The following is a 16,306-nucleotide window of genomic DNA, read 5'->3' as shown; positions in this document are numbered from 1 at the left end:
AGGAGAGCGGTTCAAGTGTTGTGAAGAAGGGTTCAGGGCGCCCAAGAAAGTCCAGCAACCGCCAGGACCGTCTCCTAAAGTTGATTCAGCTGCGAGTTCGGGGCACTCCCAGTACAGAGCTTGCTCAGGAATGGCAGCAGGCAGGTGTGAGTGCATCTGCACGCACAGTGAGGCGAAGACTTTTGGAGGATGGCCTGGTGTCAAGAAGGGCAGCAAAGAAGCCACTTCTCTCCAGGAAAAACATCAGGGACAGACTGATATTCTGCAAAAGGTACAGGGATTGGACTGCTGAGGACTGGGGTAAAGTCACTTTCTCTGATGAATCCCCTTTCCGATTGTTTGGGGCATCCGGAAAAAAGCTTGTCTGGAGAAGACAAGGTGAGCGCTGCCATCAGTCCTGTGCCATGCCAACAGTAAAGCATCTTGAGACCATTCATGTGTGGGGTTGCTTCTCAGCCAAGGGAGTGGGCTTACTCACAATTTTGCCTAAGAACACAGCCATGAATAAAGAATGGTACCAACACATTCTCCGAGAGCAACTTCTCCCAACCATCCAGGAACAGTTTGGTGACGAACAATGCCTTTTCCAGCATGATGGAGCACCTTGCCAAAAGGCAAAAGTGATAACTAAGTGCCTCGGGGAACAAAACATCGATATGTTGGGTCCATGGCCAGGAAACTTCCCAGACCTTAATCCCGTTGAGAAGTTGTAGTCAATCCTCAAGAGGCAAACAAACAAAAACCCATAAATTCTGACCAACTCCAAGCATTGATTATGCAAGAATGGGCTGCCATAAGTCAGGATGTGGCCCAGAAGTAAATTGACAGCATGCCAGGGCGGATTGCAGAGGTCTTGAAAAAGAAGGGTCAACACTGCAAATATTGACTCTGCATCAACTTCATGTAATTGTCAATAAAAGCCTTTGACACTTATAAAATGCTTGTAATTACCTGTATACTTCAGGATTCCATAATAACACCTGACAAAAATATCTAAAGACACTGAGGCAACAAACTTTGTGGAAATTAATATTTGTGACATTGCGTGTGTGTGTGCACACATTCCATATAGATATATGCATAGTACTATCATCACAGCCCAAACACTGAAACTGTAATCTGGGAATGAGATTAGCCAAGAATGCTTTGAATTAACGTTGGGGCTTTCTGAAGCCAGCCACTACAGCTTTAAACTCCAAAACTCAGAGGCCCTGTAGGTCTAAGGCAAAAACCATATAGCGAGCTGATTCCTGTGAAGTGACACAAGCTATAAATCACTGAGGTGACACACACAGTGTGCTGTCCAGGAGGTCAGCTGGGGGGGAGTGACCTTTAATGACGTCACAGCGATCCGTCACACAGCAACAACGGCAACATAAGCAGTCTGATATGTTCAGAGTCAGAAACCTCTAGCGTTTTGAGTTGAAATTAAAGAAAGGGTTGTGGCCCTGGAGTGAAGTCATGTGTAGTACACATGAACATAGTGTGGACAGTGGATACATACTGTGGTATAAACACACTAAAACACAGCAGAGCTGTTAAGCGGTCACCCTTTAAACCTGTGCGATGACCAAAAAATGGGCAGGGACACATTTCCAGTGTCCCTTGGTAAAGGGTCACGTATTAGCCCTTGGATTGAACTGTCCTTTTAAATAGGTCATTAGTAGAAACCTATGGTGTTGTAATTGACAGCCTGCAGCTACAAATACCTGGGTGTCTGGTTAGACTGTAAACTCTCCTTCCAGACTCACATTAAACATCTCCAATCTAAAATTTAATCTAGAATCGGCTTCCTATTCCGAACCTAAAAGCATCCTTCACTCATGCTGCCAAACATACCCTCGTAAAGCTGACTATCCTACCGATCCTCGACTTCAGCGATGTCATTTACAAAATAGCCTCCAACACTCTACTCAACAAATTGGATGCAGTCTATCACAGTGCAATCCGTTTTGTCACCAAAGCCCCATATACTACCCACCACTGCGACCTGTACGCTCTCATTGGCTGGCACTCACTTCATACTCGTCGCCAAACCCACTGGCTCCAGGTCACCCCCAAAGACAATTCTTCCTTCGGCCACCTCTCCTTCCAGTTCTCTGCTGCCAATGACTGGAACAAACTGCAAAAATGTTTTAATTAGGGTTTTTCAACATATGATTTTGCCGATAATGTCTTGGCTCATCTTCCCTCTGTGCAGAAAGACATAGCGACTCAGATACCACAGGTGTCTGGTTGCACTTTAATTGGGGAGAACAGGCTCATCACAATGGATGGAAAGGAATAAATAGAATGGTATCAAACACATCATTTCCATGTGGTTGATACAATTCCATTCACCCCATTGCAGCTATTATTATGAGCCGTCCTTCCCTCAGCAGCCTCCTGTTTTCAGATGCAGTATATAGTAAACTATATGTACTATATTTGTTTGAGTGTTTCACCATATGATTGGGGATAACAATGTCTTGCTTATCCTTCCTCTGTGCAGATAGACAGAGAGATAACAAACAGGCATTTGGAAAGAGGTGCAGAGTTGTTGAGTACAGTACTTTTTTCCTTTCCTGTGGAAGAGAGAGAGTCAATAGGGCTGGATGAGGGAGGCGATGAGGGAGGCGGTGCTCTCAGCTCTTGAATTCTTGCCCAACCTCTACTTATCAGCTGTGCTCTACACACCATGCCAAACTTCACTCCTAGTCTCTCTTCCAGTTGAAGCATGAACTTGGAAGTGAGGAAATGCTCTTGAAAGATATTTCCATCCACCAGCCAAATTGGCGTAATTCTTGTTGAGTGAGTCACTCAACCTCAATGGTACCGCTACAGTACCATTGAGTACCAGACTGCTGTGGAGTGGAGTTGTTTACTATGGAACGTGGAAGCTCTTCAGCCAGCCGTGGCTGGAGGTGTCTGCTACGCGTAGAAATTATGCAATGTAATACAATGATGACGGGGCAACAAAAACAGGAATAGAGGGGAGGGATCTATTGTCTCAGTGTGTGTATATGTATGTTTGAATTGGCTTGTGGAGAATCAGGTCTTGTGTAGAACTGCCCACATGAAATGCTATAGTATAATATGGTATGAATACTGTAGTATTACTATACTTACAGTGCCTTGCGAAAGTATTTGGCCCCCTTGAACTTTGCGACCTTTTGCCACATTTCAGGCTTCAAAAAAAACATACAAAGTCATTTTTCTTTCATTTCTCTAGGTTTCATAAATTTCCTTCAATTCACAAGAGGCTGAATGTGTCTCCCGGGGGAAAGCATCCAAGTGAACGGAACAGCGCCCATCTGTCTCTGTATGTGTAGCCTATCTATGCTGTCGGGTCAAAAAGAGCATGACATTGTTGCAGGCGTAGCACTGAATGCTAGGGAAGCCAGCGAGCATTTCGCCTCCCTTGATAAATAAAATAAAATAAAATAACCAATCAGCGTTGAGCTAAACTGAGTGAGCTCAGCTGTGAATGGTCCTGGCGCACCAAACAAAAGTGTCAAGGGAAGCCAGTTTGGATTTGGCTTCACACCAATCACATCACATTAGAAGCCAAATGTTATTGACAGAAAACTTGAATTGTTGCATGTCGTTGTCCTCCGGTGGGCAGTTAGCTAGCTAAAATCATCCCTTTCCTAAATAAGCTATGGATGGAGATAGGGATTTTGACTTTTTTAATCCTTTTTTATAATTTTACTGTAAATTCAACATGTAGCTAGATTTAGTTGGCTGGGTAATGTTAACGAGCTGGCCTGGCGCATCGTTTGCCTATGAAAGGAAGTCAGCCTAGTGAGCAAGCATTTTAGCCAGGTAGCCTAGGACAACCAAAACTAACAGCTTGTACTGGATGGCAGAGTCATAGACCATTCAGGCAACATGAAAGAGGACGGCATTGGCGTTTCTCTACAAGTAGTGTGAGTCAACATGTTTTTGCTACTTGCATGTGCGTGTACACACAAACACTACTACTGCTATTCTCTCTTCCGGGATGCCTACAAGGCCCTCCCCCGCCCTCCCTTTGGCAAATCAGATCACGACTCCATTTTTCCCTCCCTTCCTATAGGTAGAAACTCAAACCGATCGGAATCCATGCTTCAAGATTGTTTTTATCACATGGACTGGGATATGTTAACATTAATGTACAGTGCCTTGCGAAAGTATTCGGCCCCCTTGAACTTTGTGACCTTTTGCCACATTTCAGGCTTCAAACATAGAGATATAAAACTGTATTTTTTTGTGAAGAATCAACAACAAGTGGGACACAATCATGAAGTGGAACGACATTTATTGGATATTTCAAACTTTTTTAACAAATCAAAAACTGAAAAATTGGGTGTGCAATCACAATCATCTCCTTTGTCTTGATCAAGTTGAGGGAGAGGTTGTTGTCCTGGCACCACACAGCCAGGTCTCTGACCTCCTCCCGATAGGCTGTCTCATCGTTGTTGGTGATCATCGTCAAACTTGTTGATGGTGTTGGAGTCATGCTTGGACATGCAGTCATGAGTGAACAGGGAGTACAGGAGGGGACTGATCACGCACCCCTGAGGGGCCCCCGTGTTGAGGATCAGCGTGGCGGATGTGTTGTTAGCTACCCTTACCACCAGGGGGCGGCCCAGTGTATTTGTAGTGTACTTGAGTTTTTAAATGGTTTCTAAAGTTTGTAATTTCCACTTTGAAAGGTCTGACTTGATTTGCCACAAAGAAAAACGTATCAACCCCAAAAATGGATAATTATTTTTATAAATCCCCAAATCATGGTCTGTTTTTTGGCCTGGCGCGTATGGAATTACTAATTTAGCCCCTAAGCCTTCATGGAGTTGCCACTTGCTGATGTGTTTAATAATAATCACTCAAGTTATCCACTGCCACTTGTCAATATTCCAAAATTCAAAAGCCATTCGCGAGCATCTTGTGTCCCGCCTGTTTTTGTAACATGATTTGCTATGAAACACTGCCAGACAGACCCACTCTGTGGTAATAGATAGTGAGAATGTTGTAAGAACAAAATGGCACCAAAGCACACACGTTGCCACTCGCCAGTCACTTGATAAGCTGATTTAGCTAATGTGGTCTTCCAGCTCAAGGTGCCTGCTAGCTTCTACTATCTAGCTTCATTGACAAACACAGAGATGGAACTTAGCTAGCTAGCTAGTGATTTAGGGCACCGATAAAGAGTGTGTAGCTTGTGCTTTGCAGTACACTTACTAGTTTTTCATTTAAAAAATTACTTGAGAAATACTGTGTCACACCCTGACCATAGTTTACTTTGTATATTTCTATGTTTTGGTTGGTCAGGGTGTGAGCTGAGTGGGCATTCTATGTTTCATGTCTAGTTTGTCTAGTTCTATGTTTGGCCTGATATGGTTCTCAATCAGAGGCAGGTGTTCGTCATTGTCTCTGATTGGGAACCATATTTAGGTAGCCTGTTTGGTGTTGGGTTTTGTGGGTGATTGTCCTTAGTGTCCTGATGTCCTTGGTCTGTGTTAGTTTACACAAGTATAGGCTGTTTCGGTTTTCGTTACGTTTATTGTTTTTGCAGTGTTTGTGTTTAGTGTGTTTTTTCATTAAACATGAATCGCAATCGACACGCTGCATTTTGGTCCGACTCTCCTTCTCACCAAGAAAACCGTGACATACTGCACCAAACACCTTTGCTAGATGTAAAATTGCGAGACTAAGACCTTCTGGGCAAAAACAACAAAAACCACCTGTAATTCTGACTATTTTGAGGAAGTGGTAGGGGCTATGTTGTTGCTACAGTGACACAACAGGCAAAAACAACAATAACTGCCAGGGTACGAGATAGTGAACATAACATACCCACATCGAACCACACCCCCAAGAGTCAAGTCTCGTTTTTTTCTTAATGAGCAGCAGAAAAGTCCAGGCAAAATCAGTGAGTTCAGCTGTCCTTTAAATCTAGGAGACAACCACCATTGCAGCACTACACCACCAATGGATTACATCATAATAACACATAATATTGACAATTGGTACATTCAGGAGAGGTCAAACGGCACTGGCTTGGAAATGGATACTGTTTCCATAGGACCATGCATTATTTCACTAATCACCCTGATACATACAGCTTTTATTTGGCAAAGAGGAAAGTGGCAACTACCTCTCCTCCTCTTCCCCCTCTTCTCTTTCCTCTCTCCTGTCACGCCCTGACCATAGAGAGCCTGTTATTCTCTATGTTGGTTAGGTCGGGGTGTGACTAGGGTGGGTCATCTAGGTAAATATATATCTGTGTTGGCCTGGTATGATTCCCAATCAGAGGCAGCTGTTTATCGTTGTCTCTGATTGGGGATCATATTTAGGCTGCCACATCCCCTTTGTGCTTTGTGGGATCTTGTCTAGGTATAGTTGCCTGTGAGCACTACTCTGAGCTTCACGTTTCGATTGTTCTCTTTATTGTTTTTTTTGTTATTGGAGTTTTCTATTCCCTAATAAAGGATGGAAACATACCACGCTGCATTTTGGTCCACTCCTTATGACGATCGTGACATCTCCTCTTTCCTTTCTCTTCCTATGATCTGACATCCCACTGTTACCACCCACCACTCCATCCTGCATGCTGAAGTCTTGTCTGACATGAACATCATAGAAAATGCTGCAATTAATTTTGAGGCACCTGTGCACCGCTCTAACTAGGCTTTCATATCAGTCAGCCTCCCTGTAATTACAGCAGAAGCCCGGAGCACAGCTCTTGTGTTCACTGCAAACACTCTATAATCACTGGCACTCTCCCTCCTCCACCTCTTGCCTGACTGTGAAGGGCTTGCCCAGTTCAGAGACAAAGTTCCGGGTCTGTGAGAGAAATACACTCACGAACAGGCTCACATTGACACATACTGTATCTCTCTTTCTGAATAAAAAAAAAAACGAACACACAGTCATTGTTTAAAACACACACTGACAAATACAGATATGTAATTTATCTGAACAGATATACACGAACAGAAGCACAGCCTTGTACAAATACGCTTGCAGCGCATTCTGTCTTTTACTCTCTCTATACAAACACGCATGTGTGCACACAGACAGACAAGGATCGGGAGCAGTGGCAATACACTTAAACATACTGTGAAACAAGTCATACTAATACTCCTCATCAAGAATTCATGAAAGCTCAGATAAACCGTTGCAGTGGAGCATGCAATTACATCAAGATGATGCTTCAACAACTTACAGTTAAGTACTACTCTAAGGCTAAGAAGAGACTTAACAGTAATTAGTTCCATTTTCTCAACCTATAACCCCAGAGGGACGAGACACACATTTCTCCACGGCAGCAGCTCTCTGGGTTTATGAGCATGTTATGATGGAGACATTAGTACAGATAATGAAGTAGGCAGCTCTTCCAGACTCCTGGGGAGATGGGAGTCACATCCTTCTGATGAATGTTGAAGCTGGAGGGGGGGGGGGGGGGGGGTTAAAGGGGCCAGCAGGGGACAGCTGGACATGGGAAGCCTGGGGCATGATGACAGTGAAGACCATTATGTTACAAAATGGGTTCATGTCAGGCGATAGTAGAGGATCTCCATCCAGTATAGGAGCGGCAGTCAAAGGAATATGTTGAAAGGTCATCGGTAGGAAGGAACATGTAGCAAGCAGGACAGGAGGAAATGTGTGCATGGGTGTGCAGGTGACATGCAAAGGCAGCTTTGCGTTCTGAAAAGGAAGGCCGAGCCTTAGAGTGGACCGTGAATCAGAAGTGCTGAGAGACAGGTATGGATTGGCTCTGGGGGTTTGTTGCCATATGTGTTTGATCGTGATCAAATCCTATCAAATTCTATGCAAGGCAAGTCGGTGTTACACCTGATAGATCCCTTTCAACCCATATGGATATCAACCAAAATCAGTCAAGGCCTACTGGTAAACCTAGTCACTTCACACTATCATTTTTCAGGAAGATTATCTTTACAGTAGGTTTATCTTTACCGTATCTGTACAGTTCAAATGTCTACACTGAGAAATTCAGAGGTGGAAATCTGCAATATTCACACTTAGATATAATTTTTTGAGGTCACTTTCATTTAGGCTTTCCCTATCTCTGTGCCAATGCAGCATCAGATCACGTATGCTTTCTTCTCGACTACCCTCAGGTTAACGCAGCCCATATAATCTGTTCTGGGGTCAGTGTTACTTTAAACAAAGATTGATAATAGGCTACCTACAGCGTTTAGGTAGATGAAGCTGATCCTAGATCAGTGGCGCTCGAGACCAGAGAGGAAATATCGCGTTACTATCCTTTTTTTCTCTCTACCTCAACCACCACCACTAGGGCTAAAACCACTACTATTTTCTCCCCTCCGTCTCTGTCGCTCCAGTATCTCCCTTTCCCTTTGAGTTTACGAGATCTCCTCCCGAAACCTGAGCGAGGCAGTCACGGAAAAGAGAGGCGATTACCCTCCTGCACAACATGGCTGCAATTGTAACCTCGACCAGATTTACAGACGAATATCAGCTGTACGAAGAGCTCGGAAAGTAAGCGACATGAACATATATCATCCTATTGTTGTTATACATTTTCCTGTACTGCTTCGTAGACTCTCGCTGTGCGTGTCTAGTCCACTGTTGACAAGACAAGGATAGGTTGTCAAAAACAGGAAAGGCATCCCCCCCGCAACGAAGAGATAGATGATCGCTTCTATCCTCGTTCAGGGAGCTTTATAGTCCAACAGCATTTTATTAGAATAAGGTTACATATCGAGCTAGTGTCGGAGGGCTTGCGTGTACTGAGTTTACCATGCCTCGGTGTGCCATAGATATGGGACACCTAAACGACATCCGCTATAGGTATAGTGTTTATTTATCTCAAGGCAACAACTTTCCCGCGATCTATTTTTTGTATCATTTGTTTTACTTTTTGGGTTATTTTTCCGTATTGTTTTGTAGAGAGCCACACAGGGATGAACGCTACACTGACTACTTGTGTAACCACCTAAAAAATGTATCCAATGTGTTTCATTCTGTGCGTTGTAACATTGTAGCACACGAGTACTACACGCATAAACCACCAAGTAGAAAGATACTTTGTAACCCGTCTGTTCTATCTTTTGCAGTTAGCAGTAGCTAGTTATTGTGTACGTCCAACTCCACCTATAACCATACATTTTCAGTTTCAAGTATGCATGATGAAATCATAATAGACGGTAGACCTATGGTAGGCTTAATACAACACTCAGTTAGCATAGCCTAGAGTAGACTTGACATGTTTTGGTTTATTCCCTGGATAGTTTTGTGGTGCTCAAGTTACTTCTGCACACTAGTTCCTGTGTAGGCTTACAATTACAATTTCCTCTGAGCTGATTTCCCTCACACGCAGCAAATGAGGGAGACACCCAGAAGCACTGCAAGCAATTTCATCTAGTTTTCTGGGATTCTAATCTAAAATATAAGAGTTGTCACATGATCTCATGTTGCTGTTTTGTTTATTAATTTGTCTCATTGCAGGGGTGCCTTCTCCGTTGTCCGGCGATGCGTTAAAAAGTCCAATGGCCAGGAATTTGCTGCTAAAATTATCAACACAAAAAAACTATCAGCAAGAGGTAAGACAGAGGGAAACATTACACCATTTACTATGCCGTGTGCTTTGATGCCTGTGACATTGTTTCGACCAATCAAAATTCAATAGGAGATCGACACCGGAGAAGGTAGTCTTTTCATTGTTGGTTTATTCAGTTAGCCATGTGCACATGAAAGTGCTTGATCCATGTAATATCTAGTTCAAACAGCATAATACAATTGCATTATATGTTAGTGTTACATAGCCGTTTCAGCAACTTGTCAAAAGGTGTGTGCCAAATTGCATGGTGTAGGTAAGTGCGACATATTTTAGGAACTATGACTTCACAGAGCTCCTTGTTCAATGGGATAAACAGTAGCATTCACCTCATGATGTTCCAGTCCAGCAGGACATATTGTTACTGTGCCTGCCTACCCCAGAGCCATAGCTCAGCCACTGTCTGTGTGTGTTGCATTTGTTTACTCTCTATTCCTGCCCTCAGCAACCGAGTGTGTTTGTGAATACAGATTTGCCGGAGGCCCATTTAGAAGGATCTGGAGCGCCTTCGTGTTGTTTCGTCATAGCTGTGGTCACAATACCTCTATTTGCTGCTAGGGCTACACCAGTGTTTTACATTTACTCCTCTCACGCTATCTTCCCCCCTCACCTTGTGAGATCCCCTGATCAGAGACGTGGAGTCCAGACTGAAAAGCATGTCCTCTTGGCCGGAGGAGACTGTCACGCTTCAGTGTGGATATCATCTGCTCTAATCAAGCCTTGGCCAGGAGGGCTGCACGGGGAAACGTGAGACATGGCCAATCTGCCACTGCTGCGGTGCCAGAGACAAAAAAAGGCTCCGGATCTATTTTGGGAAAGTGGACGCGGCTGATACCTATTTGTTCAGGTATCGAGTTGGCCCATCTCCTGTTTGCGCTTGACATCGTGATGGAGATGGATATTAATTAGATTTTTCTAGGCCTCAGCACTTTCTCTCTCTGTCACTGTGTGCATTAGGGCATACATTTCCATGACTAATGTCAAACAGCTAACGCCATGCTTGTCACACCGTAATTACACTGCAATTCAATGTTTGCGTCACCAATTTTTGGAAGGCATTGCAGCCATTTCGTGCGTCAGTCCCGGCTGCCAATTACTCCAAGAAGAAATCTTCCGGAAGCACAGTCTTAGCTGTGCTGACCGGGTATTGACTTGTTAATCCAAGCAGTCTTTTACTGCTAGTCGTAAAAAAAGTACCTCTTTCCCGTGACAAAACTGTTGCAGATATGGCCTCTCTGCCGCCTTGAGAAGGCTTTAGCGATGGCCATGGAGGGGCAGTGGAGGTTGTTTGATTATTAGGAGAATTACAAAGGCCAGCCCTCGGTGTGAGGTTGTTCCGTCCTCTGGGGATGCCAGCTGAATTACAACCTCCCCCCTCTGCCCCACTCTGCCATGGTCTCAACGGAGGGGCCAGTAAAACAAAGAATTTCTTTTAAAAAAGCCTTAAAAAACAACAACAGGTAATTAGATCTGCTGTGTTTTAGCTGCGGCTGGCAGAGATCCCGTCAAGTAACCTGGCAACTGGGTTCTTGAAACTGTTCATGATGTTGGCTGCCACAGAAGGAGAGGAATGCTCCAGTCCTATTGAGCTGAGTAGAGGAGAGCCAAGCTGAGCCAGAGCCCCTCACCCCCCTCCTCATCTCCTTACTGCTCCTCATGCCCACTGCCTTTAATCAGAGCCGAAGGTCCTGAGCATGCCAATGTGTTTTACACAAACCGAAGCTGCAATCATCTGCCATCATGAGGCTGTATTTATGTATAAAGTTAAAGGCATGCTCTGGAACTTTGGCGACTACTAAGCATTTTGTAAACCTCCCGCCTTGGGCTGGATGTGTCAATGTGGTGTTCACACATGCATCATTTATGAGCAGAATTGCTGTTTTACCTCAAACAGCCACAAGCAACTGTTTTTCTGGAAGCTGTGCTGCACCATTTCCCCTCCATTTTCCCCCACGTTGGCCAACCCCTTAGCAATTCATGTTATAGCCAATAAGCTTTAGCCCCTCGCCATCTGAGTGAAAGCTAGCGAGATGTACACACAGCAGAGCGAGAGAGAGCGAGAATAGCGAATAAAGCCTGGCACGATGTGATGCACCCCTCCTAGGGACGGCATGGGAGATTAACCATACCACCCCCCGGCACATAGACTATTGCAGCATAGATACTGAAGACTGAGACACGGGGGGGCTGGGAGAAACTGTGGCACTGTCCAAAGTTACACACAGACTGGGCCAACCAGGCAGGATATAACACCACCCACTTTGCCCAAGCACTGCCCCCACACCAACAAAGGGATATCAACAGACCACTAACTTTCTACTCTGAGACAAGGCTGAGTATAACCCACGAAGATCTCCCCCACTGCACGAGCCTGAGGGGGAGCAAAACCGGACAGGGAGATCACGTCAGTGACTCAACCCACTCAGGTCGTGGTATAGTGAATAAAGCCTGGCACGGCATGATGCTCCCCTTCTAGGGACGGCATGGGAGAGCGCCAGCAAGCCAATCTCTTCAACAGGAGGAGATCTGGTGAAGACAAACAAGCCCAGTCCAAACAAGCTATTAGCAGACAGTGCTTGGTGTGTGTGTTCATTCTGTATTCTCTGTGTGATGTGTGTTTAGAAAAATAAATGATTTTTTTTGTTGGTGCGAGTGGGGAGCTTTGCAGCATTTGTGCAGATGAGTTGAGTGCATGATGTGAGTCGGATTAAATCCCAGTGTGTGTGGCTGCATGTGTGTCATAGAGGTCAAGCCAGTTGACTGTCGGTCGGTGACTATGCCTTTGGACTGTGTGCGTGTCTTAACCCAGTGCATCAGGGTTAGCTGAGTTGCCCATGCCAGCAGGCCTGGTTGTATATTGGACGTGTTCTGTTATATTATGGTTCTTGACAGTCAATATCAATCAATCAAATGTATTTATAAAGCCCTTCTTACATCAGCCGATGTCACAAAGTGCTGTACAGAAACCCAGCCTAAAACCCCACACAGCAAGCAATGCAGGTGTAGAAGCAGTCTCCCCCCCCTCTCATATTATTCACCAGGTCACTCTGGACAACTTCTTCTGGGGGGCTCTGTCCAGTACTGCAGGGGTTAACCTTTTCTTTCTCCAACGTGTGTGTGTCTTTGTGTGTTTGCCTGCCTGTGGGCATGTGTCATTATGCCTCTGCATGGATAGTCTTTTTGAAATGTACCCTGTCACTCACAGAGTTTGCTGCAGGGTTAGGGTTAGCTGCTGGGGACGTGAGGGTCTGGCTGGGTAATAAGGGGGGAAGGGGGGGATGCTCTATGTTCCTGCCTGGCTGGATGGGATGGAATGTACGCTGAGCCTGATCCTGAGCCCAAAGCCTGAGTGAGCAGCCTGAGAGGAGAGGAAAGGCAGCGAGGCCCCGGATGGTGTCGAGAGGCTGATGGAACTGTGCTGCTGAATAATTGACACTAGCACAAGGCTCTGCTGGATAGAAATGGAAAAATGGAGAGAGCCTTTCTCTACCTCTTTCCATCTCTCTCTCTTATTCTCCATCTCTCTTCTTCTCCCTCTTTCCCTAATCCCAATCATCTCTGTCTTTTTCTCTCTCCCTCCTCCCAATCTCTCTCCCTCCATCTCCTTGGAAGGCTTCCTCTGTGCTGCTCGTTAGAGTCCTGGTAAACGTAGCAGTACTGCCATGGTGAATCTTTAATGGAACGAATTGTGCATTTTTTATGACACCAAGCCAAGTGTGTGTATGTGTCTGTGTGTTTGAGAGAGAGCGTGTGTGTGTGTGTGTCAGAATGTGTGTGGGTGCATGTGTTTTTATAGCCTACTATATCTTTGTGTGATGACAGATAATGCTATTCAAATAATGAAGTTGTCCTCCAAAATTGGAAAAAGAAATATGGATTGTTTATATAAAGATAGCTTGGAAGCTATTTTGCACAGCCAGTACTTTCCTGATTCACAGTGACCTCACACTGAACGTTTCGGTTCGGTTTACATTTTTTTGTAAACATTAAATGCATTATTAAATATGACGTATAAATTATTTCAGAGCTGTTTTATTTAAATGCCAAAGCCAAATATTGAGAACATTCAATTAGGTCGTTCTACCTCAAAAACATTTTGACTCCCCCCCATCATTTATGAAGTTAGTAACAGTTAAGACTAGCATTCCTGAAACATTATTTTGTTGAAATATAATTTGATCTCTGAGAAATTAAGCTAATTGATTGCACCCAAATCGGCCATTTTAATAGATAAGATTCAGATAATATTCAATGAATATAGTACCCAATTTGGACCAAACTTCTTCCTACCAATGAGTAAGGAGGACTGGCGGTATAGCAGGAACAGTCAAAACCTGTTATTTTCCCACACTACTTTGTGGTAAATAATAATAACTTTTAAAGTTGCTTCAAGTGCAGTTGCAAAAACCTTCAAGCGCTATAATGAAACTGGCTCCCATGAGGGCTGCCACAGGAAAGGAAGACCCAGAGTTACCTCTGCTGCAGAGGAGAAGTTCATTAGAGTTAACTGCACCTCAGATTGCAGCCCAAATAAATGCTTCACAGAGTTCAAGTAACAGGCACATCTCAACATCAACTGTTCAGAGGAGACTGCGTGAATCAGGCCTTCCTGGTTGAATTGCTGTGAAGAAATCACTACTGAAGGACACCAATAATAAGAAGAGACTTTCTTGGGCCAAGAAACACAAACGATGGACATTAGACCGGTGGAAATCTGTCCTTTGGTCTGATGAGTCCAAATCTGAGATTTTTGGTTCTTACCGCCGTGTCTTTGTGAGACGCAGAGTAGGTGAACAGATGATCTCCACATTTGTTGTTCCCACCGTGAAGCATGGAGGAGGAGGTGTGATGGTGTGGGTATGCTTTGCTGGTGACACTGTCAGTGATTTCAAGGCACATTTAACCAGCATGGCTACCACAGCATTCTACAGTAATACGTGATCCCATCTGGTTTGCGCTTAGTGGGACTATTTGTTTTCCAACAGGGTAATAACCCACACACCTCCAGGCTGTGTAAGGGATATTTGACCAAGAAGGAGAGTGATGGAGTGCTGCATCAGATGACCTGGCCTCCACAATCACCTGACCTCAACCCAATTGAGATGGATTGGGATGAGTTGGACCGCAGAGTGAAGGAAAAGCAGCCAACAAGTGCTCAAAATATGTGGGAACTCCTTCAAGACTGTTGGAAAAGCATTCCAGGTGAAGTTGGTTGAGAGAATGCCAAGAGTTTGCAAAGCTGTCATCAAGGTAAAGGTTGGCTACTTTGAATATATATCAAATATATTTAGATTTGTTTAACACTGTTTTGGTTACGTTTTGGTTTGTGTGCGTGCATGTGTGTGTGTATGTGTGGCAGTTTAAAGTACTGCAGTATTGTAAAGTGGTTGTTAGTGATGTGAGTGTGACTCTGCCAGCTCTGTGTCAGACTACCCTGAGGAATCAAGTCCCTTCCTGAAAAGCGTGCGTTGCTCTGGGTGTGGAGGTGTGTGTGTGTGTGTGCGCACGTACATGCACACGCTCGGATCAGGGTGACAGTAATGCTCTAACCAAGCTGACTTTCTCTCTTCCACTGTCTTTATCTTTATCCCTCCCTTTCACTCTCCCTCTCCCTGCCCCTGCCTCTCTCTGTGGATGGTAGTGGTTTCTATGTCAAGTGTCTGTAGTGCAGTAGTAGGTACCTGTGTTATATAGTGAGCCTGCCAGACCAGGCAATGGTTGTGGCTCTCCGAGCCTCTGAGGCATGAAACAGGATAATCCCAGCCTGATCACAGAGACGTGCTGTGACACCCTCAATCAACCTGTCGCCTGGCAATGAGCAGCTCTACTACCACTGCTACTGTCTCCTAGACCTAGTCTGGCCTTTATTTGATCTATCACACCAGTCACTATACAGAAATCACTAAATATATACAATCACGTCCATAATTATTGACCCCCTTGATAACGATGAGCAAAAAATAAAAATAAATAAAACAAATACTGAGCTATATTGTATGCAATTCTTTGGGCGGGGAGTTATTTTATACTAATACAATTGCCCAGAGAAAGAGATTTTGTCTAACAAGTAATTTTAAAAAAATCTAAAAACGACAGGGGTCAAAATTATTGGCACCCCTGTTTTCAATACTCTAGCATTGCGCGGATAACAACACTGAGCCTTTTTCTAAAATGTTGTATGAGATTGGTGAACATGTTGGGAGGGTGGCCAAAGTGCTCTATTTTCATGTCATCTGACCATAGCACTGCCTGAAGTTTGATAAACGGCATTGACACTTGGATTGGAACTGGTGCTACGGTCAAATGACATGAGAATAGAGCTCTTTGGCCACGCACACCAGTGGTGGGTTTGTTGTGGAAAAACAGAAGCATATGCTGAAAAGTACCTCATACCTACGGTAAAATATGGTGGTGGGTGGATCTTTGATGTTATGGGGCTATTTTGCTTCCAGGACATTTTAGCCCAAAACCTGGTTGCCTCTGCCAGGAGGAAGACACTTGGCCGCAAGTGGATCTTCCAGCAAGAGAATAACCCCAATCATTAATCAAAATCCTCAAAAAATCAACATTTTACAATGGCCATCTCAGTCTCGGGACTTGAACCCCATTAAAAACCTGTGGTTTGAATTGAAGAGGGCAGTCCATAAGAACAGACAAAGGATATCAAGGGCCTGTGAAGGATTCTGGAAGCATGGTCTAAGATCCCTCCCAATGTGTTCTCCAACCTCATAAAACATGTTA

General features: G+C 44.4%; 1 protein-coding gene across 22 annotated transcripts in view; it reads left to right on the top strand.

The window, feature by feature from the left end:
- Positions 1-8,251: 8,251 nt before the first annotated feature.
- The window catches only part of LOC110502444 (calcium/calmodulin-dependent protein kinase type II subunit gamma), a 130,734-nt gene continuing 122,679 nt past the window's right edge, over positions 8,252-16,306 (top strand). For 21 of the 22 annotated variants that reach the window (XR_016490962.1, XR_016490961.1, XM_036959831.2 and 18 more), the window contains exons 1-2: positions 8,264-8,487; positions 9,457-9,551. Coding sequence is in view for 20 of the 22 variants with exons in the window: in XM_036959831.2 (XP_036815726.1) it covers positions 8,423-8,487; positions 9,457-9,551 (160 nt within the window). In the remaining 2 variants the exon portion in view is untranslated. Of the gene's footprint in view, positions 8,488-9,456; positions 9,552-16,306 lie in introns of all 22 variants that reach the window. The other variant, XM_036959820.2, reaches the window with a different exon arrangement.

The sequence above is a fragment of the Oncorhynchus mykiss genome, chromosome 23 (genome assembly GCF_057628025.1).
Source record: "Oncorhynchus mykiss isolate SJ-2025 chromosome 23, ASM5762802v1, whole genome shotgun sequence".
In the NCBI taxonomy this organism is placed as follows: Eukaryota; Metazoa; Chordata; class Actinopteri; order Salmoniformes; family Salmonidae; genus Oncorhynchus; species Oncorhynchus mykiss.
The sequence above is the reverse complement of the archived record's forward strand: the minus strand, read 5'-3'. Positions and strand labels throughout refer to the sequence as shown.